The following is a 23,069-nucleotide window of genomic DNA, read 5'->3' on the forward strand; positions in this document are numbered from 1 at the left end:
CTCCTGGAGCATCCTCCACGAACACAAAGCTCCGGACGCCTTTTTCGCAGTTTTTACAGGGTCGCGCAACAGGCTGGTCGGACGGAAGTGCGTTCTTGATACTTACATAAGGCAGCCGAGGCGATCTAGATTCGGCGCTAGACCCAAAGAGGGAAGGCGTGCGGTACGGGGATCCAGAGCAACCAGCGATAACGCCGACAAAATCATCCCGACCATTATTTCATCGTCCTACCGCCCCGGACCCTCGTTGGATGGTGCACCCGCATGCAATGTCATCATCCCAGACCATGGCGGCGTCGCTGCTGGGGCAAAGACCTCACGATGCGGCGTCAGAGAGGTCTGCGATGGACCTCCAGGTCGACCGGTGCGAGCAGTCGAAGCCGCCAGCCGCCAGCGACGTCACCCCCAAGCTCGAAGCATCCAATAATGCGACGGCCGATCAACTCAAAGCCGTTTCCGAATCTGCTTTTCTAGCGTTATCTGGTATGTAACTGTTGGGCTGGTCCGGCTACTTGACTGACAAGCTGGCCCTAGATGACTACAAGAAACAGACTGAGCGTGAAAAGCAAAATGCGGCCAGCGCTCTCTTGGCACAACTCTTGTCAAGCAAACCGTTGAATAACCCCCCCGAAGAAGAGCTGGTACCCGACCAAAACCAATCGTCTACTGAAATGGAACTCGATGAAAAAATTCCTCAGTCCCGGAACCCTTCACCTCGTCCGTCACCGCAAACCCAACTGAACGGCGACAACCCTCCCATCGAACAAGCTCCACCGCCATCATGTGCCCAGGCCGACGCCGCATTGGATACAAGTGAAGCACAAAAGGCCACCGAAGATAATTTGATGCCTGAGGCTTCGCAGGAAGACAGCATCGAAAGGGAACACAATCTAATTCTGGATGCAATTCAGAGCAACGCAAAAGCCAACCCAGATTTTATCCCGATGTTCTCGGACTTCACGCCACTCCCGGCTCCTAGATCCGCGAAGGAAGCCCTTTTGCAAAGTGAAATTCTTACGGATGCATACTTTGGCGCAGTTGGTGGTCCTACACCCAGAATCGTTGGCTATCCGGAGCTCCCTACTCAAAAGGATGCCAAAGGTACAACAAATGACTCTGGATCTGTCTCTGGGTCGGAACCTAGAATCCAGGCTTATGCTAAGCTGGAATTTGATGATGGCCACTTCTACGTCAATACCTATTCTTTTATCCTCGGTCGTGATGTTCGTGCTGCTCGCGCTGCTTTTCAGCGAGAATTGCAGCTAAAGCAGCAAAAAGCTCAGAATGGGAATGGCGTCCGAACCCCAAAACGGATAAAACCGGATAATAACCACACGATCATGGGCAGTGTGATCAGTGATACCGGTGGCATCATGGGCTTTGACCCCGATGTTCCCCAACATTGCCCACCTCAGATGAGCTGGAAGTCCTCCAATTCTTCGAATGGTCACCATAGCCACCCCATGTTGCATATGACCCAAGCGGAACCTGACATGTCAACTCCAGTTGAACCTCCTCGAGTGATGAAGGATTACAATGCCCTCGCCATGGAGTCGTTACAGAATGGAAATGAGCCAAAGAGAGTAGATACACTTGCTTTGCTACCGACACCGGATTCTTGTCCAATCATACCGATACATCCTCCAGCTTCAGCCAACGGAGTTCCCTCATCTCATCGTGGTATATCAAGAAAACATGTCAAGATCGCGTACAATTTTCACGGAAATGTATTTGAAATGGAGGTAATGGGAAGAAATGGTGCCTTTATGGGCGCAGATTGGCTTGCACCAGGCCAGGTCCGCCCTCTTCATAGCGGTGATTTTATACAAATAGGTGGAGTGAGGGTGAGATTTCTACTCCCAGATGTCCCGATCGGAGGGACCGGTTCGGAGGCAATGGAATCGCCAGTACCCGAGTCTAATGAAGCCGCCCGTTCCCGCCCTGAAGAAGGCAGTGCTAAGATCGAGAGTGAAGGAGAAGCCGATAATTCTGGTGGAGAGGACTCCGCGCGTAACAAAGAAGCTGGTAAAGTGAAACTCAAGAAGCTGACAGTGACGGTATCCGGACAAAAGCCATCAACAGAAGAAAGTCAGACTCCTCAGCCTGCTCGTCGTCGTGGCCCTGGTCGCCCGCCAAAGGATGGCATCATGTCAAAGCGTGAGCGGGCAGAGATAGCGCGTGAGCAGAAACTAGCTGCTCGCCGTGAAGCCAATGGTGGAGTGACGCCGCCTCCAACGACCAAATCGAAGGCGTCCAAGTCCGGGAAAGACGGGGAAGCTGAAGACCAACCCGCAGTCAAACCGGAAAAGCGAAAATATACAAAAAGGAAACGACCTGATTCTGCTCCTGGTGATTCGGTTGTGCAGTCCATAGAGGGCGGCGATGGAAACATTGCGCCAGGACAAGAAGAGCCTATCAAGCCGGCGCCTGTCAAGAAGCGCAAGCCTTCCAGGTCACCTTCACCTGACTACCCTCCAGAAAGCTTTTACACGCCCAAAGAACTAGCGAAACCACCATATAATTACGCCGTATTGATCTACGATGCGCTATCTGAGTCTCCAACTCCCATGACGCTGAAGCAAATTTATCGTGCATTAAAACTAAAATATCCATACTTTCGCTTTAGGTGTGAAACTGAAGGTTGGACTTCAAGTGTGCGGCATAATCTGAACGGCAATAACCATCTCTTTATGCACGCTGAACGAGATGGCAAAGGGTGGTCATGGAAACTGATTCCGGGGGCGTCAGTGGACAAAGAAAAGAAGCGTCGTCCATCTCCGCCTCCCCAGGACATAACCAACCACAACAACCAGCCTTTCCTCCCGCCCTCAGCGGTTCCGCAGTATACTATTCCCCACGGCATGCCTGCACAGCATCCCCCGCCACAATATCCGTATCAGCCAATTACCCAACATCCAACCCCCATGGCTCCTCCACCTCTCCCTCCACCTCCACCTGCCCGCCGAGCCAACCCGTTTCCTTTCACCCTGCCTCATCTGCCACAGACTGTATTGCCAGAGCATGACTTACCTCGACCGTTTTCTCTCTTACGATCTCCGGTGTACAGCTCACCCTATTCTTCGACTCCACCGCCGCCTCACTTTCCGCATCCACGACATCGTCGAGCTCCACCGCAACCACCGCCCCAACGTCGACAACCTCCGCCATCGGGGCCAGTGGCACCGCCGCCACAAAATTATAATGCTCCAAGCATTATAAAATTTCAATCTCAACCGTACAATGCAGTTCCCCATCCCAGCCAGCGTCCTCCACAAGCCCCTCCTCCACCCCCTCCCGCTGTTCCTCTACATCCCATGCCGCCGGCGCCACCTCCACCGCCTCAGAACACTTCACCGATTTCATCGTTATCTCTCATTAACCAAGACCCGGCATTCCTTTCCCGAGCCAACCAGGCAATCGATAATTTCGAGGCAGTTCTTATGGAAGATTATGAAGATCAGGAGTACATCAAGAAGGTTCTAAGGAGTGCCCGTGATCGCGTCCTCAATGGCGCAAAGGAGAGTTCTTTCCCTGGTGGAGAGCCGAAAGATGAAGCCGTAATCATCAATGCTCTTCGCGGAATTATCGGCCAGTTGACGGGAGACCAGAGCCAAGCAGGGATACCTTAAGTATCTTGCCTCAAGCTGGCTATGTTGTCTGCTCTATTAATACCTTTCTGCCCTGATCTATTTCACGACAATGAACGAGCAGCAAGGGAAGGGGAAAAAAGTCAGATTAAACTATAAATCGCCTTTCTTTTAGGTTCATTCTTTTTCTTCGTTTGGCATGGCATGGTTTGGGAGGGTTTTGGCTCTTTTCTGTTAATTTACACCCCCCCAAAAAACACACACACACACACACACACACAAAAAACGGCGCTATATATGGAAAATCGGGATGCGGGTTGGCTCGGGCAAGGAATCCTCTTTTTGGCATACGCGTGATGAGTGAAATGAAAACGGCCGATTGATGGTCCCGTGGAAGATTTATGATTATTTAATCCTTTACCTGGGTACATAGGTTTTTTATTTTCCCCCTCTATTTACTGTCGCAATGTGCTTTACTTCCTCACTGGTTTCTCCCACCTGCATCGGGTCTACACATCTTTCATTCACAAGTGTTTTATGATATCCAAAGACCAGAGCATGGCGTTTCTGTCACGTCTTTTTCATATTCATTTCATATATTTTTACTTTTGATTTTTGTCTTCTACCTCCCTTTCCCTTCATATAGTAGCGCAGGGCTATGATCATGGCCGCATGAGATTCCGAATCCAAATCGACATGTAATTGATCTCTCTTCCAGCCGCTTGGCCTGCTCCTTTTTTTTTTTTTTTTTTTTCTTTTTCCCGGGCGCCATATCTCCAGCATTGAAGTTTGCCCAGTTTAAAAACACCTCGACTTTAAGAATTGTGGAGTACAGGAGTAACTAGCAGTTTAAGTGCAGAAACTTTCAATCCCCCCCTCTCATGCAATTATTGGGTATGCTGTTAACATTTCTACTTTGCCACACAGTGGTTTCATTCGATTCTCAATCGGGTTGGTTTATGTTTCTTTACATATAGTCTGAATCTAGTTACCCACGGGGCATTATTTATGAGCTTTGAAAGCCTAGCGGAAGACAAAGTTTGTTCATGCATTGGCAAAAGGGAAATTGGACTTCTAGGAAACCGGAGGATAGAGACAATCTCAGAACTACTCCATACACCATGGACGAAGAGCAAATCATGACTGCATAACGGAGGCGTGGATAGCATGCACCGAAGATCAGGGAAGCGAAATATATATCATGGGTCATACAACAAAAGGAGTCGCGGGGAGTCGGAATATATGAGAAAGGTAAGGTATATAGGTCAAAAGATGGCGCTGCGAGGTTTCCAGCTAAGCTCTCAGGGTAATTAGACGAGAGAACTAATCCACCAAAATCCAAGGCGGTGATACAAAATGCGAAGAGGACCAATTTCACAATAGTCTTCCTTACATAGCCATTTCAGCTTTCAATTTCTCAAGTTCAGCCTCTTCGTCCTCTTCTTCGATCTGTGCTTTGGTCTTGCCTTTGACTTGGAGGCATATTAGCATCATTCTAAGGTGGCGCCGGGGGATTCTGAAAACTTACGCTCTCCATTTGCCGCAACGGGTAGAGAATCAAGCCTATCTCCAACAGGAACAGTTCCCGTCTTAAGCATCCGCTCATCGATGGCTTCTTGTTCCAGGCCATCAAGCTCTATCTCCAGTTCTGATTCGTCAACTGTATCGCCCATGGGAGCACTCGAGATTACGTTTGCGATTTCTTCGGATATTGCATGTTGTTCGCGTACGTCATCCCTAGAATTTTATTAGCAAAAGATATCGATCGAATACGTAGTTTGAAGTCTAAGAGGCTGCGTACATTACTGCATCAACATTTTCGATTGTAAGCCCTTTATTAATATGTTTCATTGCAGCACCTGCATTCTTCATTGCATTAAAAGTCTCTTGATTAAGATTTGCGGATTCGATGGAGTATATGTGGTGTTCCATTTGGATAATTTGGGCTGTAGTTTGTTCAAGGTACCGTTCGTGGCCTTTTTTCCTTCGTAAGGCCGCTTTGGCAGCTATATAGACAGAAGTTTGAGAGTTAGCATCACAGCATAGCAAATCCCTCCCAACTGAATCCACCAGCCATCGGTAAAAGCGAGCCGTATAAATTTATGTTCCACCAAGCTGCAAAAGGGCAAAAACAGGTTCATACCATTCTTATTTGAAGTGACATATTTCCTAGCAAGAGCATCTTGCTCTGCCATCTGAGCTTCTAAGTACTTCTCTCTTTTCTGCAGCATTTCTAGCTGCTGCCGTAGCTCGAGAATGGCCTTTTTAGGCACATCCTTCTTCGCCTGCGCCGAAGCACCACCAAACCACGACCACATCTTGTTAGGTCTGTAGGAGCTGCGAAAGGAAAGTGAATAAGAGATTTCGGGAGTACACGAGAGCGATATGAAGAGAGGACCTCGGGAATAGAGGAACCCGTAGGCTCGTGGCCTCCTATGGCGGTCTCTCAAAGTTTCGAGGTAGGACTGGGGTGGATTTGGGGGGGGGGGGGGGGGGGGGGATATTTGAAGGAGCGGGAGTAAGGATGAGAGTACAGGAGGATAGGAGAGTGGAGCAAGCGCGGGTTGATAGAGGTGATGAGTATCGTAGAGCTTGAAAGACGGTCGGACTTGTTGACTGTGCGGTCGCGAAGGCGGCAATGCGGATGCCTCGTGCGTGAGCGCCAGCATGAAGCCTCCCATTCTCGATTGCTTATGACATCGGGAATGCAGGGAGGAGATCACGTGAAATATTAGTCATCGCGCCGCCACCCGGGTCGTCGTCCAGCATCCAGGGCGAGGAACAGATGCAGCGACGAGAGCAAGGTCAAACTTTCGGCCCTCCGTTGCTCTCACGGTACTATGACCTGATGGCTATGTACATGGCTCGGAATGAACCAAAACGTCCCGGGTCCGCTCCCGACTCGACTTGTCTTCCTCTCCGAGCTACCTAATCTCCCCGTTGGTTCAAAGGTCCGCTTTCTAGGATGGTACGTGAAAGCGGAATAAACCCATACAAGCTAGGTTTTTACATTGACAGCTAACTATTCCCTAAGTGTATCGAAGTACACAATTGCAAAGGGCATCCTCACCCTTGAGCATAATGACAGTGTATCCTCGCCGAACAGAAAAGGGCCCCGTCGAGCGCCGGGGGCTCGAATAGATGTCGATGTAAACCTGCTTCTCGAGTCTCTCAGCCATTCAGATATTGACATCGGAAACTGGATTAACGTTATCGGCTATGTGAGGCCCCTGTCGCCGGCGCCCAGCCTCGTTCTTCAAAATGAGATGCTCAAGTCAGGAGGCGGAAGAAAAAAGCCTTCGTCGGTGTACGTTGAGGCACTAATGATCATTCCTGCCGGCGGAATTAGAGTTGGGGAATATGAAAGAGTTTTATCTGAAGCTAGAGAAGTAGATAAGAGACTAAAGGGGTCGAGCTGAGAACCGAAGTCCTGAGTTCACTCCATGGATGTTACTTCGGTCTCTATAGAGTCTGAACAAATGGCTAGTTAACTTTCGGGCCATCTAATTAGAAAACGGCAAGGGAGTACTCTGGAGTTGCCGGTTGAAAACTCCTTAAACGGTGTACAATACTTAGGGCACGCCGTATGTCTCGAATATTCCTCGTGAGCAATACAGAATTAAAATGTCAAGGTGTTTTTTAATCTCGAAATTAGAACTTCTCCGATATGGTGTAGAGGTAACATCGCTGTCTCTCAAGCAGGTCACAGCAGCCCCGGGTTCGATTCCCGGTGTCGGAAAATCATTTCTTTTTTTATTCTGTATTCTCTTTGTTTTTTTCTCCGCTGTCTTTTGCGGAATGCTTTCAATTGGATGCAATTTTTATTGTGTCAGGGTCTGTTATATTAAACATATCTGCTCATCTCTTAACGTTAATTATGCTGGAGACATCTAGTTACCGTACATCGTGCCGAACAAAGCACTATCGAAACAAAGACAAACAAACTTCACGGTCCAGAGGGCCATTGGCGGGAGTCATCGAGTCGTGCAAGTCGTCATGCAACTGAAAAATTAAAAAAGAAAAAGAAAAAGAAAAAGAAAGAAAAATTGGGGCTCAGTCTTTGTTTATGACCCTTAAACTTCTTCTCGGGTTAAGCATTACTCCCAGGAATGTCGGCTCCTGTCCTGCGAGCAAATCATCCGCGCTGCTATTCGCTGACCCAGGCTGTGCGCTCCGCGAATACCCGCTTGCGGCAAATGCATGCGCAGCTGCAGCAGCGGGGGTCATCGTGAGGGCACTGCTCGACTCGCCTATTGACGGCCCGTTCGCGCTCAGGTTTTCCCGGGGCCAGAGGTAGGACAGCTTTTCACCGTATCGACTCCCATCCGATGACCGCTGGGCGGCAGCAACGTGTTGTTTGTAGAGTGCGAGCTGCTTGCGGTACACATATGTGCAGAATCCTAGATACGCTGCGAGAATGGCGAGGCAGCAAGCGACCACGCCTGCTGCGATGGCGGCGACATTGAGTCCGCCGTCGCTACTGTTGGGCGATTGCGTATTATTTCCTGGCCCACCCGTCGGGGTCGAATCCGGTACGGTATAGGTCATCGGCTTTCCCGTGGCTATCGGTCCTTCAGTGACATGAACAGCTGGTGTTGTTACAGTCGCTCTTCCCTGGCTGTCTCCACCGATAACGGACTGAACAAGCTCTGGAACTTTATATCCATAGCTCCCGCTTAAGCCACCCTTGCTATTTTTCTGCGAGTCCTGTTGGTTCAGATCGTTTCCACCTTCCAACGCAGTGTACTTGGTTTGCCACCTTAACTCTGACGCATCAAAAACATATATCCCAGGGCTGTCGCAGCTTAAGTCCTCTCCAACATATCCGCCTACTACCAAAATCTGGGAATTCCAGATATTGCAAGTGTGTCCAGCTCTGGCAGGAGGGGCAGATTGATTGTCTGTATCGACTTTGATCCAGGTGAAACTAGGTATGGTTAAGATCCACATATCGTCGTATTGCTTTTGCTCGCCATATGGTATGAGATTCTGCCCCCCGTAAAGATATACTTGCGTGCTGCTACCGTCAGCCGCAGAGGCTGCCACAGCGCAAGGGTTGACCCGGATCTCCGGAGGTTTCCCACTTGTCGCTTGCTTATACCAAGTGGAGTTTGCAATATCATAGATGTCAATCACGTTCATAGAAGTCTAATTTTGCCGCATCTGTTAATATATGAAATTCATGCAATGCAGTAAAATAACCAGCCTGAATTCTACTTACGAAAGTCGCATTTGTGCCGCCACCCAGTCCTATTATTATGCCTTCTTCGCCGAAGCCAGGTACGTACACAAGGACACCGTCAGCCCGCTCCGTGAATCCAGCGGAATCCTGGAGACCACCTTCGGTAATATTTCGCCAAATTCCATCGGCCCCCGCAACCTTGCTATTTCCTTCCATTTCGACTTGGCTATTACCAAAGCCAGGGAATGTATACTCGATCATCGACTTTAAATAAACCCTTGCAACTGACTGCGACCATCCTTTGGTCGTGTATCCATCCAAGTGACCGCCGAAATACCAGCCTCTTCCGAGTTCGGAAACGGTAATGCCAGCTCCTTCGGCTGATCTCTGTACAGGCTTGTCGCCATCATCCGAGTTTTTGCCCTTGGATGTTGTTGGGTTTTCATGCCCTGTCCATTTTTCGGAAAATATATCATACTCCCATAAAGTAAATTCAACGGGATCCGCCGGAGGATTGTCCGAGAATTCTCCACCGTAAAGGAAGAGAGAAGTATAAGAGTTCCAGAGGTAAGCGTTGGCTACAGCAGGAGGGCCTGAAGATTTCGTCAAACCCGTCAATTTTGGCGAGGAAATATCCCAATCGTTCTCAAGATCAATAGTGAGAAAGTCATTATCTACCATCTAATGTTAATCATCGACACCTAGGTTACCCGGGTGAAGTTCTAAACTTACTCCAAGTGTTGTCACTCTGGCTTGACTGGCTGATAGACCTTCCGCCATAGATGTACAGCGTTCCGTTGACAATTGCAGTTTGCTGCGACCATCTCTTGCAAACGTCAGTTGGGCTATCTTCTCGTTTTGTCAACGCCTTGCCATGGGAACCTAGAACCCCGATCTCATTCCACTTTTTCCAAGAGGCATAGGGATTTGCCATTATTATAAGGGCTGGTATAAGTGGCCGTATGGGGAGGAGGCCCCATAAACACAAAACCGTGATTAACCAAGGCATAGTTGTCTTTGAGGCAAACTCCACAAAAAATTTTGATAGGCGTTAAAATGTCATGGCCAACGGATTACAGTGACTGCCCCCAAAAAAAGGTAACGGCTTTTGGGTCGTGGGACCCCGAAACGAATTCCTTATTGCATGCGGACACCCGAAAGGCGACAGGTGGAATGAACACCCTATGTAACGCAGGGGTAAAAGCAATAGAGGGGAACGAAGCAGCACAGCACTAGGGTATAATCGGTCTTTGTATCGCAAAAGAGTGTGTGTCATGTCTCACTCCTCGAGGTGTGGGTATCGGGTGAGCGACAAACAATTGTCACGAGTCGCTATTAAAAGAAACACGGCCTGGAAGAGAAAACAAAAGGGCGGATTTCAATCTTCTGAATAAAGATTGAATAAATATCGCTCCATAGGACGCAAAGGGAATATTCTCCGAGCGTTTGTTCATGTATCAGTGTAAACTTGCCACCCCCCCGAGGATGCCCCCAACAAGTCCAGCAGTGCCGCTGCGATATTTCTCTCTCTCTCTTTCTTTTTTTTTAAATACTCTTTTGATTTATTTCATCCAAAGCAACATGATCTGTGCATGAATAGCAAACAAATGTCGATCGTCAAAACGGTCCGCATTTCTCTGTATGTTTGGAGCAAAAGGGTTGGGAAGCACCCTCGCGAAAGCCAACAGCAGCGCATTGGTTCACTCATGCATGATGCTTCAAGATTCGCCAGCCAACGAGAGCTGACATTTTGGTCAAGACGACTCCCCAGTCCCTGCACCTGTGGGGATTGGGACGCCGCGAAGATGAAACATCACGACTCGGGTTGCAGCTTCACCCACCTGCACCGCTTGCTAAGAAAACATTCATCTATCCGTACAACTTTATCCGTACATCAGGATTGTCATGCATCGCGATAATCGATGGGAACAGGGAGGACGCAGATCTTTCAGGTGCATGTTCCTTTCTGCGTTCCAGTCCCCAACACCGCCGTGGTGACACGGTGCCCACAGGAAGAAATGGAGTTAACGCTCTCGGCTCTCCAAAAAAAAAGGCTTACCACCAGCACCTAGCCAAGCCACTAACTCGTCTACAAAGTTGTTGGCCAGTTAGAGAAGATCCTCTTTTGGCTCGCGTGGTGCGAAGAAGTTCGCGATACGGAGTACTGGGAAAGCATTTTTATAGCGAAGTTGTTGGGTCTCCCTGTAAATCACCCCAAGCTGAGGTGAACCGTACGAAAACACAGTGTCCCCGAGCAGTCCGTAGTTAGCTAAGAATCCGTTAAAACTCCGCAGAGCCCAGCTCTGTGGCATGGTAGTCCATATATTCATCGGCTCGGTGGTAGCCGGGGGCCGTCAGGCGCCACTCCGAACCGCACAACACGCGATGCCGTCCCCAGACGTAGCGCTGGCGATTTGACGTCGCGACGGAAGGTCAAAATTCTCCAACCACGCACACATCTACAGTCTACGGGGCCTTGGATTTGCTGCAGACCACCTAACCCCGCATCAGTCTAGTCTTCGAGTTACAAAGTTCAATTTCTCGCACAATGGCGAAAAGAAAACGCGAAAACTCATCTGACCCGGCCGCGGAACCGCAACCCATCACGAGAGAAACATCGGCGTCAGTGACGGGTAGCAGCGACCAGCCCACTAGCTAATTTCACCAAGCTAGCTAGACTTCGTGAGGAATGGGAAGTCACCGTATTCGGTGCACAATGACACATTCTTCGCAACGTACAAAGTGAAGGAGTCCCATGCGGAATCTCGGGGTGAAGCCTATAGACTTATGCTGGCATGGGATTGTGATAGACTCTTGGGCTCTTTCGATCTGGGATTGTCGAATGGAGTTTTACCCGTCGAACGCTGCGCCCACTCGCCTCCATCAAACCTACAGCTTTAAGCGGCGCGGCCGAATACCATCCATATTTTGTAGTCTCTGTTGACGGTTGGCGAAATTAAGTTTTATGGTTACGAAATCAGCTGGCGTTTTGAGGGTTTTCCTGGTGGCATCTACGAGTCCTCTGGCTCGCCAGTTTTTGGGCCTCGTCTTATCTCCCCTTTTCTAGCAGGCATAATTAACGAATGGAACAATCTTCCCTCGCCCGCTCATGTCGAGGCGGATGAAAATCCACGCGAACTACCAAGAGCCAAGGATGGTTATACCCTGGGGAGACTAGCAGCATGGTCAGGGTCGTCAGACACTTCGAGTGTTGAAGCCCAGACAGAATATTTTGCATGTCACTGGAAGATACGACATCTCAAGTAAAGCAACCTCCAAAGAATGGCCAAGGAAATCCCGCGCCTTATCCATTCGCCTTCATGCTGACCTCGACAATAATAAAATCCGGGGAAAGTTTAACACAGGTATTTGTGAAGGCGTACTTCTCTTAGTCAAGAGTCCCAAGAGCCCGCTACCTGATGCTGAGCTTATATTCCGCTGGCAGGGGTTGGAGCCCGATACTGGCAACAGCATGTCAGGGCGCGGCGAAATGTCCATCGGTAACGACGATAGTATCCGGGGAACTTTCTATGATATGTATGGCATGTCGACTTTGCGAGAAAGCGGAACGCGGCTCACGACATATCTCGGGCTATGAGCCAAAGTACTACCGAACAAAATGGTGGAATATGATTCCCAGCGGCTGGGATATACTGGTTGATTCTAAGCTGCAGGACTCCGAAGCTACATTAGCAGCTGGAATTCTACGTCGTAGGCCCCCTCTTCCTTCTAGTTATTTAAAGGGTATATATTACCCTTATATCTTTCTTTCTCCCGATGCATTTCGACCAAGGCGGGGATACTTGAAGCCCCTCGGATATATTGATTTCTCATTCCTTTCCGTTGCTGTCCTCCAGTGACCTCGGCCTACTTGTTGAAAATCTATACTTTTCAATTTAATGAAAAATTGCTTTAATTTATCAGCCATCGAGGGCATTCTTCGCGTTCATGTCGGTGCACTTTGATATTGGGAACCCAGTATCACCGGTATTTTAAGGGCGATGTCACTCACTTCTCAGTTCCTTTTACCTCCTCAGGCCTCACTTGTGGCATCTCAACATTCCATTCTTTTTAATTCAACATGTTTATTGACAGCTGTACCCGAAGTTAAGGCTTTATGATCTCGCTTCTATTAACACTCATATCATTTTTTCTTAACACACCCTTTCTATAATATTCTTCACCCCCCCCCCCCAAAAAAAAAAAAAACAAAAAAAAAAAAAAAAAAAAAAAAAAAAAAAAAAAAAAAAAAAACCGAGCTCTCAGTCAACAGTGAGCTCAATGTTAAGCGCCTTGTTTTTTTGACCCTCGGCCCCCTTGCCCAACTCCTCAAGATCCAATAGCAGAACTCCAGGGAAACAGCCACTTCTTCGGGGGCTGTTTACAGTCACCAATGAAGCCACTAGCATGGAAAGAAAGGTTGCCGATTGGCTCTCATTTCTCATTCGGGCGTCAGGGTCTCTCTACCCCATATGTGACAGGCGAAAAAGGCATCAACCAAAACAGCTGCAGCTGCCAGCTATAGGGTGTGATACCAACTCTAATAGGCTCTTGCCAGTATCCTGAGGAGCCAAGGTCTCGGTTGTGAGGTTTTCGATGTGCTAGATAGCGGGGTAAGGGGTACAAGCGCCGAGTATGTCATATTGGGTTCCCCATTTGCCGGATATCCTGTGGTCTTGGGTTCCCAAAATGAGCCGCAGAGGCTTGAAATCACGACAGCGTAATTGCAGCCCAAGGTCTAATCAACACGGACAACGCATCATGCATCCCCAAGCGGGAGCTTAATGGCCACGTCCTCTCATAACTACAGAAGCCGGCGGTTGCAAAACTGCGGGAGAAATGTGCGGGAATTGTCTACAAAATGGCATACAAAGAGCCTTGATTCCCCCTGATTTCCTTGGGCAACGAACAGATGGTTTAATGCGACGCAGCATCAGCGGGGATGCAGATTGAAAAACCGTCGCCCTCCCTCAACCCACTTGCAAGATCTTGCATTTCCTGAGTGTCCTTGTAGGAGAGTGCCCAGTTCCTCGTAATCACCGAAATCATTCTAAGGTAAGTTGCACCAAATGCCTTATAAAAGCGGGGAGGCTGAGGGGAGGCTGATTACGCGTGAAAACAGAGCAAGATGACTACCTCTGGCTTATCGGGTTTCTGCAAGAACAACTACTGCCAACACGCAAATAATGAGCATAAAGTTAAAGCATGTCGCGCTCCAGGGTGTTCAGTGAGGTGGATTATAGATTAAGATCTGGGGAAACTACTGAGTTTTTTAAAAAAAAAATCTTAAGAAATCTCAACACCATCCATCCATTCCACAATCGAGAGTCGGCCCTGGTTGCTGGTATCCGGCATGCTGCAAGTGTCACCGGCAGCACTTTCTTGCAACGAGCCATCACTGTAGTCGCAGTCTGCTATCCAGTCATCATAGTAAATGGGCTCCGAAGCAGGCTTGCCTTCGTGGTTTGCCAAAACCCATCGGAACACTTCTGTTGCTTCCTCGCGGGACGCCTCTTGATCTGAAAGTGGTATGACAGGATCAACGCTTCTTGGAGGGAGAAGCTCTGTTTCTGGATAGCTTCGGGGTTCAGAGGATTGGAGGCCATTGTCGTGGATAGTGGAACCATTCGGCAACTGCCACGTCCAATATTCATACACAAGGCGGTGTCTCGGACAGGATTCGTGGGCCCGAACTCGGAAAACACAATTTTTATCTTTAGTAAAGCCAACAGGTTGCCAGGGCGAGAATGGGAAGCTCTCGTAATATAGACCATCAGGTTCGACCACCGGAAGGTAGAGAAGACGCCAGGCATCCACTCTTTCAACCATGCTTTCTCCAGAGTGTTGTCCGAAGTACGGTCCTGAGCCTGCCAGGTCCATGAAAGACTGAGGACAACCGGTCCACGGAAACCCGTTGGGATCCAGGGGGGGTGTGCCACCACCAACTAAATTGAGAATCTTAGGTACCAGTCCACTAATCGCAGCTCCGATCCAGAGTGCAAAGATGGGTGGACGACGAAAACCACATATAAGCGCGAGAAACTCAGTGTATCGTCCCGGACTATCGACGATCTCACGTTTCCGTGGTATTTCTTTCAAGACAGGGTGCAACCAAGCACTAACTAGGTTGCAAGGAACGCTGGGTTCCCAAAATGAGCCGCAGAGGCTTGAAATCACGACAGCGTAATTGCAGCTCAAGGTCACGTAATAAGGCAGCTGCTCATTTAGGACGGCCCATTCGTCTGTCGCATCTTGTTGTGCTGGAGGCGGTCCGGTCGAATCTTTAGCATTGTCAGGAACTGGGAGTTCAATAGCGACTTTGTAGTGGTTGTGTGTCGGAAATGTTAATGCTGCCGCGAAAGAAGCCAGAAACTGGGTACCGAGTTCATGGAGCAGACAGAAATCGACGAGCATGCTGAATGCTTCACCCGATGTCGGGGGAATATCAGCAGCGGAGCCTTGAACAAGGCATTCCTCATCATGCCACACCACCTTCACGTGTTGCTCCTCACGGCTCATATATAGCGGCAGGTCAAGCCTGCAATAACAAAGCGCTTGTAACACACCTTTCTATCCACTCATCACTGTCCAGGGTGTAGAGAGTCGTCTCTGATTTTCGTAGTTTGTGGCCACCAAATCTCCGATGCGTATGTTGCTCCGGGTGCAAGTTTCTTCATCGTCCACTGTGCATAAAGGTGGCAAAGGCCGCAGGGCGTAGAACGAAAGTTCAAGGCGAAGGGGAGTCGTAGGTGGGTAAGGACTGACGATTTAACTACTGGAGGCACCGTACTGTCGACACATAGCGAAGATGACCGGGAGGCGTTAATATCTGTTCGTGGAGGACGGGGAGGGAAGCTCTCTTGTATATGGTAGAAAGCCCGATCGATCTTCGAATCAACGCGGCACTCGTGCCAGCCCCGCCCGGGGGGGGGGGGGGGGGTTCATGGGCTCACCAGGAGCCCACAGTAGTAGGGGAGTAGGCTTGGCAGGTGCCAAGGCTGACCTCCCAACACATGTATGCTCGTCTGCCTGCCGCCGTCTCACTTCTGCCAGCACCCTTTCATTGTCCTTCAGCAAGGAACGCAACTCTGCAACCATGCCTAGATTTACCCCACTTCCAGCGTGTCCGGTTTCAATCGAGTTCAATGTTGATTCTCGGATCAGAGAGCTCCAAACCATGATTGACAATCCATCTACCAGTGAGGAGCAGAAAATTAACCTGCGTGCTGCCATTGATCTCTACAACAAACATGCGCTCCCAGCGCCGAGCCTGACTTTCGGATGGCTGTAGTCGCAGATCTGCCGTTTCCCGATCGCGTGCTACTGGCAAGTTCCCGTCAGCAGAGTCGGAAATGCTTAGGTGATAAAAAACATACTTAGTCGAACGACAAAATACGTCATGATTTATGAATATCGGCACTGAGTACAGACCAAATGAGTGCACGACATTACCCCAGTTGGTGGTCCAAGGCAGCCGTCCATCCTATTTTCCTTTTCACCGCACTGGCAACACGTCCAACCAGAGCGCTTGAGATCCTCGATGAAGCACGCATCTTGCCCGCAGAGGTCAGCGTCCGCGACTGTCTCGGTAGTTCGTCCTTCATTGCACATCGATCGACGACCAGTAATGTTGCTGGTAGTGGCGTACTTGCAGTACTGAGGTGCCGCCCATTTTTTGTGCCCGCACCGATACTGCTTACAGTATCTATAGCACATTGCGGAGAAAAAAAAGCAGCGTTATCTCCAAGGATTGGATATAGTAAGGTAAAAATGGGTATGTCTTTGCACTCCATTCATTTTCGGTCGCGAAGCAGCAATTTATAGGCCTTCATCAGGTTCAACGTAGACTGGAGGCAGATGACAACTGCAGCACTAAATATAACGCCCCCTGGCGGTTCGAGAGAGGTGAGACTTTGCGAGTTTCAGTTACCGCCAAATCAGACAGGTAAACCACTATTAACAGAAATTATAGGTCTGCAGGACTCGAAGCGAAAAGTACTCCAGCGCGTATCGAGGCATAGTTACTGTCGAACGTCGCAACCATCCATTTGATGCTATTGTTAGATTAGAGAAAAAAGAGACACAAAATCAATATATTACATGGATTTTCGCGCCTTTCATCCCCCTCCATCCTAGACCCAACCTATCGCCCCTGACAAGGCGCTCATGCAAGTGCTCTGGTGAGCGGGCAAGCGTGATCGAGAGTGGGTGGGGTTGATCCGCCCGTGGTCAATGCCAGTCGCCAAGAATTTCGCTTGGGCCGGCCCCACTTTGATCCGTCATGATGGTGAAGCGCTGAGGCCGACTCAACTCCGCCTTCCATAGCATCACAGCACAGCAGCACTCCTCTACGCTTTCACCCAGGCAGTTTCTCCCTACAGTTTAAGGCAGAAATTGGTCATACTTACACTCATTCAGTCTCTCCGCACTACCCATTCGATTTGTCCAGTGTCTTGTATTTCTCTTTGTCCAACGGGACCACTCGTCATCATGAGTCCGTGGCCACTGTTGTCCGTTGCGGAATGTTGGTTCGACCCAAACAAAAAGGAGTTGAAGATGATCGTGCGTTGCAAAGGGAAATGTTTCCACATTTTTCTATCGCCAGACTATTTCCATGACTCTCCAGACATTCTCGAAAAATACCTTCGATTTGCTGAAACTGAAGCGGACGGTGATCTGGATGATTTAACAATCGACGATTTTCAGGACTGGGCACTAGAACCATTTCTTCCAGTACTGCAAGACACAGAACCAGCTTGGGAGGAAGCACATGTACCCACTCTCCACGACTATCTTTACCCGGAAACTTTTCACTACTTACTCTTGGCCGTCAATAACGCACTCGTTCCTTCCCTGTATTACAAAGCTGCGCCAGCAAGCCAATTGGGGTTCAATCTGGATGGTTATGAACTCCGCACAGTATGCTCCTCGTTTCATCCGCGGCAAATACAGATCTGCGTCGATCGACCCAAAGATATATACTTCGAAACCCCGAAGAAAGTACTTGTGGATGGGCAGACAGTCTGCTTCTTTAAGCAGTGGGGCGCGGGTGAGAAGAGAGGGGCTCTCCGTGAGCTTCAAAGCTATAAGCGCATCGAAAAATTGCTCGACATGGAGGTGCAGATCCCTCGTCTGTGTGGTGTGGTCCTGGATGATGAAGGCTGCCATTGTATTGGGATGTTACTGTCTTGGATTGATTGTCAGTACACGACATTGGAATGTGCGTTGCGGGCCGACCCGCCGATGAATTTAAGACAGAAGTGGGCAGACCAACTGGCAGCCTCCTTGGATCGTTTACATCTGGCTGGGGTTATCTGGGGTGATGTGAAGCCTGCCAATGTTCTTGTTGATACAAACGATGATATATGGATTATTGACTTCGGAGGTGGATACACTCGAGGCTGGGTAGAGAGGGAAATAGCGGGGACGGTTGAAGGGGACAAACAGGGGTTACAGAAGATCAAAAGTTTCCTGTTGCAGCAAGATAACGAGGCGAACTGTGGGAATTGCTGACGAGACTGAGAGTTAACTCCTTTTGCAACCTTGGCTATTCGCATCCACATTCTTTAGATTCCTATAAGGTGGAATAAAAGGGTAGAAGCATGTCACTCATTCCAAATAACGTTCTTTGGTTTAGCCCATCCTACGGCGTCAGGGGATGGATGTTCAGAAGATGCAAACAGCGAGGGCGTGCGACTGGAACCAGATGCTTGAAGGAAACGAGGCAACCAGCAGCTGCCAACCATAATCTGCGTAGAAAGGTCTCATTCTGGTTGCGCTGTGCCCAGTCATTTGTACCCGCTCCATGCTGCCGTTAGCAAGCAAAGCAAACACTGCAAACATCGCTATCTCCGCCATCTCATCAACGCCCCCTTTCACTATATTGTCACCATATCCCTGGCATATGCTTAATACCCCTTTCATTGCTGCTGTGAGGGGTGTGATGCATCCTTGTACAATTAAGAACTCATTGCTCAGCTTGAGCTATTCCTGGGTTTCTCTGCTCGGCTTGTTCCTCATGTACTCCTGAATTGCCCAAGGAGCTTGGTTCAGGGGAATCTTAAGTCTATAGCTTCAACTGAAGTATGTGACTGCCTCAGGGAAATCTTGAGTTTTATAGCTTGAACTGAAAATGTGACTCCCTCAGGGGAATATTGAATTCTTGGCTTTGAGAAATAAGTGGTTGCCCTTAGGGCGACAAGTTGCCTTGGGAGACAATTGAAAATTGATGGTTTGGCGGTGTCCCCGGGGCGAAGAGTTGCCTCAGGGGGATTGCGTGTGCTGGGGCGTTGGGTTGCCTTGAGGAATAAGAAGTTTGTGGCTCAAGCGAGGCTTGCCACAGTCCAGAAGGCGCCCTAAGAATGTTCATGCCGCAAGATCAGGAACACCCTGAGACAACATCAGCTTTGATGCTGAAATTGTGGCCTGCCCCAGTGCATTTAGGGTTCTAGGGCAAAAAAAGCCTCATGGACTGCGATGCCCTGAGGGCATGCTTGCCCTAAGAGGAAAGGCCCTAATCTGGTAACAAGTGGCTTGCCTCAAAAGCATCATTTGCCCTGTGGAATTGGCGTTGTGGCATCAGCTGGGATGCTGCCTCAGTAGTATCCTGTGCCCTGCGGAATCGGTGAAGTTCCTGTGGAATTCATGGCCCTGTCCAAAGAACGAATTTCTCACAGCCCCAGGGAGCCTGAGTTGCCTGGGAAATTATGCAAAGCATGGCTTGTATCCAGTGTCCCAGGCCGCGCACTCAATGAGATAGCGCAATAGTCTGATATCAGTATTTGAATGGGAAGAAATTCCCAGGACTGATATAGTCTCGTTTCTTGCCAAGAGTTGTGACAGCTGACTCATGGAAACGTTTATCACAAGACAGTAAACACACGACAGAGCAATACCTATGGCAAGCAGCATAAGAGAGTCTGAACTGATTCTCTGTCTTGTGCCTGGTGTCTCAAGACAGGATTCACGTGATTCCCCCTAATCCTAATGATCTAGCCTCTTTAGGATTAGCGCCCACCATAGCGAGGAAATGTGTGGCCTCAGTAGGTATCCTCTGCCCTGTATTCTCGTCATAGCTCTCCTCGCCCTCAGGAGCACTAGGTAGCTCAATCAATCCCAACATTTCTTCCAATGGTCTTAATGGCTCGCTTGCTAGTGAGAGCAGCGAGACGCCCCTTCACGGCTGATCCACTGACATGGGCAATATTACATAAGCGATTGCAAAGTACATTTTTCCGGCTGCGCCAAAGTCGACGAAAGCCAGAAAGCCAGAAACACGAAAAGACCAAAAGAGAAAGATGGAAATGTACTACAGTATAGCTGCCAAACATGCGCCCAGTTAGAAGGCCAGTCACCCATACCTGCACCCACAAGCACCTTGATTTTCAAGTCAAAGGCCACGACTTTTGGTGGTCGTGTGGCTGCGCTCCTGTTTTGGCAGAGGGTCCATTTTGGCTTCTGTTCTTAAACGTGGCCGCGGGCCCCTTCTTCCCAGACGTATAAGTTCCAGGCTCTCTGCTGTCCTGAGCTGTCCTCTTCAAGCTGTGGTGCAATTCTTTCCTTCTGACCTCATATCACTCACTCTTTTGCTGCCAGCTTTTGTTCAAGCGCATATGATGACTATCCAACCTTGCCAGCGCACAGCCAACTTAAAGAGATCACATTATCGGGAGAAAAAGATTCCACTTCTTCGTCCAGAGGATTACTACTCGAGAGATGCTGCCAGGGTTGCCAAATCTCTGACCATAAGGAAGAAATATGCTTATGCTACAACCATGGCCATCAACCGCGTTCAGCGCTTCTGGGACCGGTGAGTTTTGCAACAAAAATCTATGTTATTCAGCTAACATCATTTTAGGTATTGTACTTTTATGGGAGTATCCAGTTACTCCTATCTCTCAGCATGTACTGCGGAAAATTTTCGATTATATATTGATTGGCGATTAAGTGAGTTTAATATCAGAAAACAAAGCACAATATGGGTTGAGTGGAAGTTTCTCAGGCTGCTCTATAAGCAAGTTACTGGTGAAAAACTGGATGATATTGTTGGTGAGCAAATCAGCGAGGTAAGCTGCATTAATTTACCATGTTGGCTATGTTCTGACCTGGTTTTATTATCTTTGTAGTTTATTTTGGGACCATTGACGGATGAGTATAACCTGGACTTGTCTGTCAAATCCAAGCCTACCATGAGTGTTGAAGATCTACTCTCCATCCTTCACTATCACTGGTGCTTGGACACATCTCCAGTGCCACACGAGCGATACACGGTCCAATTACTACTACTGATGTTAATGACTGCCTATACCTCCTCTCGTCCAGGAGCTCTCATTGAGAGTGGTTGTGCTCGAGGCTCTAATGATGCGCTGCGATACAGGGATGTGGTACTCCGTGTCATCCCCAATCCAGAACAGCCAGACCGCCATGTCCTAGTGATGGAGGTTACCTTGATGTATATGAAAGGAAAGAGAAATAAGTCACAGCCGTGAGGCACCATTTTTCCTGGATTTGGATGATGTGCATCGCTTGACACTAACATGGTTGTAGGACAACATATATATTCCATGAGCGGGATGACAACTTGGCTCTGTGTGCAATTTCTCATTTTCTTGCGCTAGCTCTCGCAGACCAGGCATTTGAGGCCCAGGGGATCAACTCTTCCAATGATATTTTCCAGATTGCGGTTCCTCCTTACCGGAACAGCTTGCAGTTAAGATGGAAACCTGATATACTTGATGTACCAGTATTTCGGCGTACCATCCGCACCGCGCAGGGAATTCGTGTCTCCCCTGACCGTGCATTGCCATACGATGTGTTCAATCAGTACCTGCAGCGGCTGGGGCGCAATGCCGGGCTTGAAGATCCTTTGACCCCTTATTGTATCAGGAGAGGCACAGCAAATGCAGTGGATGGTGGGTTGATGCCCATATATACGATTTGTTGAATGCTCATTATCAAGAATAGACGTTGCAACGGCGGCTGAACGGAACCAGGTGTTAGGACATTCTCGAGCTGACATTTTTGAACGTTACTACATCTCCCAAAAGGTAAAGTGGGATGTGCAATCTGCATATCTTGAATGTCCAGCCCGTGACTCTGTCATCCGTGCTGTGGGAATGATGAGCTTGACTCAAGACCCAAGAGTTCCAAAAGACCTGACTGATGAGCAGAAAGCCGCCATTGAACAGGATCCCTATCTAGTGGAGCTCAACCGGCAGAGGCAGGATCTAGTCAGCGCTATGAAACTAGAATCTGGGTCTGTGTCAAAAGCACAAGGTACTGATCTCCATGCCCAACATAGAGCCCTTGAGAAGACCATTCAGAGCGAGAGACGACTCCTAAGGCGACAGGCACGAGAGGAAACTCGGGAACACTTTTTTGCCACAATTGATACTATTGAGATAGAACATCAGCTCTTGGGATTATCTGTTGCTGATCATCTCAAGATAAAAGATGCCAGTGAGGTTCAGTTTGCCTTTGTTGAGCGAGCCCGCCTTGCACAGAGTCTCTTTCAGTCTCTTGGTAGCTGTGTCAATGAGAAGCATGATCACAGTCATCAGGTACAAGCTATCAGTGATTGGACTTCTCTGTGTCACCTTCAGGGGGTTTCCTATAGGAAAAATGCTTGTGGACTAATAAAGGAGGAGCCTGATCTGATGAACAGCGATACATATCCTCTTATTTGTCCACCGACCCAGTGCCTCTTCTGCCTTGGAAACGATCAATTGGCCTATAAGGCCAGGAACTACTCGTTCTCTCGACCTCAGAAGGCATATGCATGATTGCCATCTTCACTACTTGGCCTCAGATGATAGTTTTCCATGCCCTCACCCCTCTTGTTCAGAGGATGTACAGGGTGTCATACATTTCAAGGACCACATTGCTTCAGTGCACAAGATCTATCTTTGAAATTACTTTGCTGGGACTTCTTTTTCTTTGTCTCATGGGATTTATAGCTAACATCTTGGGAATTGGACCAGCCGCTTCCCACACTTCCATCTTATTCATGTCATTGATTGTCCTGTGAATTGAGCCAGCAAGTTAAGAATATGACATTATCATTATACAACTCTGCACGGCTGAAATGATAATGAAAGAGGTTGCAAGTCAGGGTTGGAGCGCACACCAGAATAACTTTGCAAGCCAGTAATGGAGCGCGCTCCAGAAAGGCCACAAGCCTCCCCAGGCCACGAGCTTCCCCAGGCCACAAGCTTCCCCAGGCCACAAGCCTCCCCAGGCCACGAGCTTCCTTCGGCCACGAGCTTCCCCAGGCCACAAGCCTCCCCAGGCCACGAACGTCC

At 48.9% G+C, this 23,069-nt stretch overlaps 8 protein-coding genes and 1 non-coding gene across 9 annotated transcripts; 6 read left to right on the forward strand and 3 right to left on the reverse strand.

Annotated features, from left to right (window-relative positions):
* Nucleotides 1-251: 251 nt before the first annotated feature.
* On the forward strand, nucleotides 252-3,629 carry CIMG_11238 (forkhead domain-containing protein; the record flags this gene model as incomplete). Its single annotated transcript, XM_012358288.1, has 2 exons — nucleotides 252-483; nucleotides 535-3,629. 2 exons carry the CDS (start codon nucleotides 252-254, stop codon nucleotides 3,627-3,629), a joined length of 3,327 nt encoding a protein of 1,108 aa, XP_012213711.1.
* Nucleotides 3,630-4,852: 1,223 nt separating this feature from the next.
* On the reverse strand, nucleotides 4,853-5,905 carry CIMG_03968 (SNF7 family protein; the record flags this gene model as incomplete). Its single annotated transcript, XM_001244526.2, has 5 exons — nucleotides 4,853-4,880; nucleotides 4,981-5,059; nucleotides 5,116-5,324; nucleotides 5,389-5,593; nucleotides 5,731-5,905. 5 exons carry the CDS (start codon nucleotides 5,903-5,905, stop codon nucleotides 4,853-4,855), a joined length of 696 nt encoding a protein of 231 aa, XP_001244527.2.
* A 505-nt stretch (nucleotides 5,906-6,410) lies between these two features.
* Nucleotides 6,411-7,214, forward strand: CIMG_03969 (uncharacterized protein). Its single transcript, XM_001244527.2, has 2 exons — nucleotides 6,411-6,555; nucleotides 6,622-7,214. The coding sequence occupies exons 1-2, from the start codon at nucleotides 6,458-6,460 to the stop codon at nucleotides 7,004-7,006; spliced, it is 483 nt and encodes a 160-aa protein (XP_001244528.2). The 5' UTR covers nucleotides 6,411-6,457; the 3' UTR covers nucleotides 7,007-7,214.
* A 34-nt stretch (nucleotides 7,215-7,248) lies between these two features.
* CIMG_15118 lies at nucleotides 7,249-7,326 on the forward strand. The gene has a single exon. It is a non-coding gene; the product is annotated as a tRNA-Glu (tRNA).
* Nucleotides 7,327-7,445: 119 nt separating this feature from the next.
* CIMG_03970 (kelch repeat protein) lies at nucleotides 7,446-9,926 on the reverse strand. The gene is made up of 3 exons (XM_001244528.2): nucleotides 9,502-9,926; nucleotides 8,809-9,443; nucleotides 7,446-8,735 (listed from the first exon to the last, which is right to left on the reverse strand). The coding sequence occupies exons 1-3, from the start codon at nucleotides 9,776-9,778 to the stop codon at nucleotides 7,641-7,643; spliced, it is 2,007 nt and encodes a 668-aa protein (XP_001244529.2). The 5' UTR covers nucleotides 9,779-9,926; the 3' UTR covers nucleotides 7,446-7,640.
* A 1,391-nt stretch (nucleotides 9,927-11,317) lies between these two features.
* On the forward strand, nucleotides 11,318-11,670 carry CIMG_03971 (uncharacterized protein; the record flags this gene model as incomplete). Its single annotated transcript, XM_001244529.1, has 2 exons — nucleotides 11,318-11,402; nucleotides 11,447-11,670. 2 exons carry the CDS (start codon nucleotides 11,318-11,320, stop codon nucleotides 11,668-11,670), a joined length of 309 nt encoding a protein of 102 aa, XP_001244530.1.
* A 2,313-nt stretch (nucleotides 11,671-13,983) lies between these two features.
* CIMG_03972 (uncharacterized protein) lies at nucleotides 13,984-16,170 on the reverse strand (the record flags this gene model as incomplete). Its single annotated transcript, XM_001244530.2, has 4 exons — nucleotides 13,984-15,307; nucleotides 15,723-15,826; nucleotides 15,989-16,089; nucleotides 16,146-16,170. The coding sequence occupies 4 exons, from the start codon at nucleotides 16,168-16,170 to the stop codon at nucleotides 14,056-14,058; spliced, it is 1,482 nt and encodes a 493-aa protein (XP_001244531.2). The 3' UTR covers nucleotides 13,984-14,055.
* A 906-nt stretch (nucleotides 16,171-17,076) lies between these two features.
* On the forward strand, nucleotides 17,077-18,405 carry CIMG_03974 (uncharacterized protein). Its single transcript, XM_001244532.2, has one exon. It carries the CDS (start codon nucleotides 17,260-17,262, stop codon nucleotides 18,280-18,282), a length of 1,023 nt encoding a protein of 340 aa, XP_001244533.1. The 5' UTR covers nucleotides 17,077-17,259; the 3' UTR covers nucleotides 18,283-18,405.
* Nucleotides 18,406-20,381: 1,976 nt separating this feature from the next.
* Nucleotides 20,382-22,766, forward strand: CIMG_03975 (uncharacterized protein; the record flags this gene model as incomplete). The annotated part of the gene is made up of 5 exons (XM_001244533.2): nucleotides 20,382-20,578; nucleotides 20,627-20,834; nucleotides 20,895-21,253; nucleotides 21,316-21,680; nucleotides 21,733-22,766. The coding sequence occupies 5 exons, from the start codon at nucleotides 20,382-20,384 to the stop codon at nucleotides 22,548-22,550; spliced, it is 1,947 nt and encodes a 648-aa protein (XP_001244534.2). The 3' UTR covers nucleotides 22,551-22,766.
* Nucleotides 22,767-23,069: the final 303 nt, after the last annotated feature.

This window comes from Coccidioides immitis (assembly GCF_000149335.2).
Source record: "Coccidioides immitis RS genomic scaffold supercont3.6, whole genome shotgun sequence".
NCBI classification, from domain to species: domain Eukaryota; kingdom Fungi; phylum Ascomycota; class Eurotiomycetes; order Onygenales; family Onygenaceae; genus Coccidioides; species Coccidioides immitis.

Coding starts and splice junctions, on each gene's coding strand:
- CIMG_03969 (XM_001244527.2), top strand. CDS start 6,458: ATGAACCAAAACGTCCCGGGTCCGCTCCCGACTCGACTTGTCTTCCTC. Junction 6,556..6,621: donor AAGGTCCGCTTTCTAGGATG/GTACGTGAAAGC, acceptor CTATTCCCTAAG/TGTATCGAAGTACACAATTG.
- CIMG_03970 (XM_001244528.2), bottom strand. CDS start 9,778: ATGCCTTGGTTAATCACGGTTTTGTGTTTATGGGGCCTCCTCCCCATA. Junction 9,444..9,501: donor CCAGAGTGACAACACTTGGA/GTAAGTTTAGAA, acceptor ATTAGATGGTAG/ATAATGACTTTCTCACTATT. Junction 8,736..8,808: donor GCGGCACAAATGCGACTTTC/GTAAGTAGAATT, acceptor CGGCAAAATTAG/ACTTCTATGAACGTGATTGA.
- CIMG_03974 (XM_001244532.2), top strand. CDS start 17,260: ATGAGTCCGTGGCCACTGTTGTCCGTTGCGGAATGTTGGTTCGACCCA.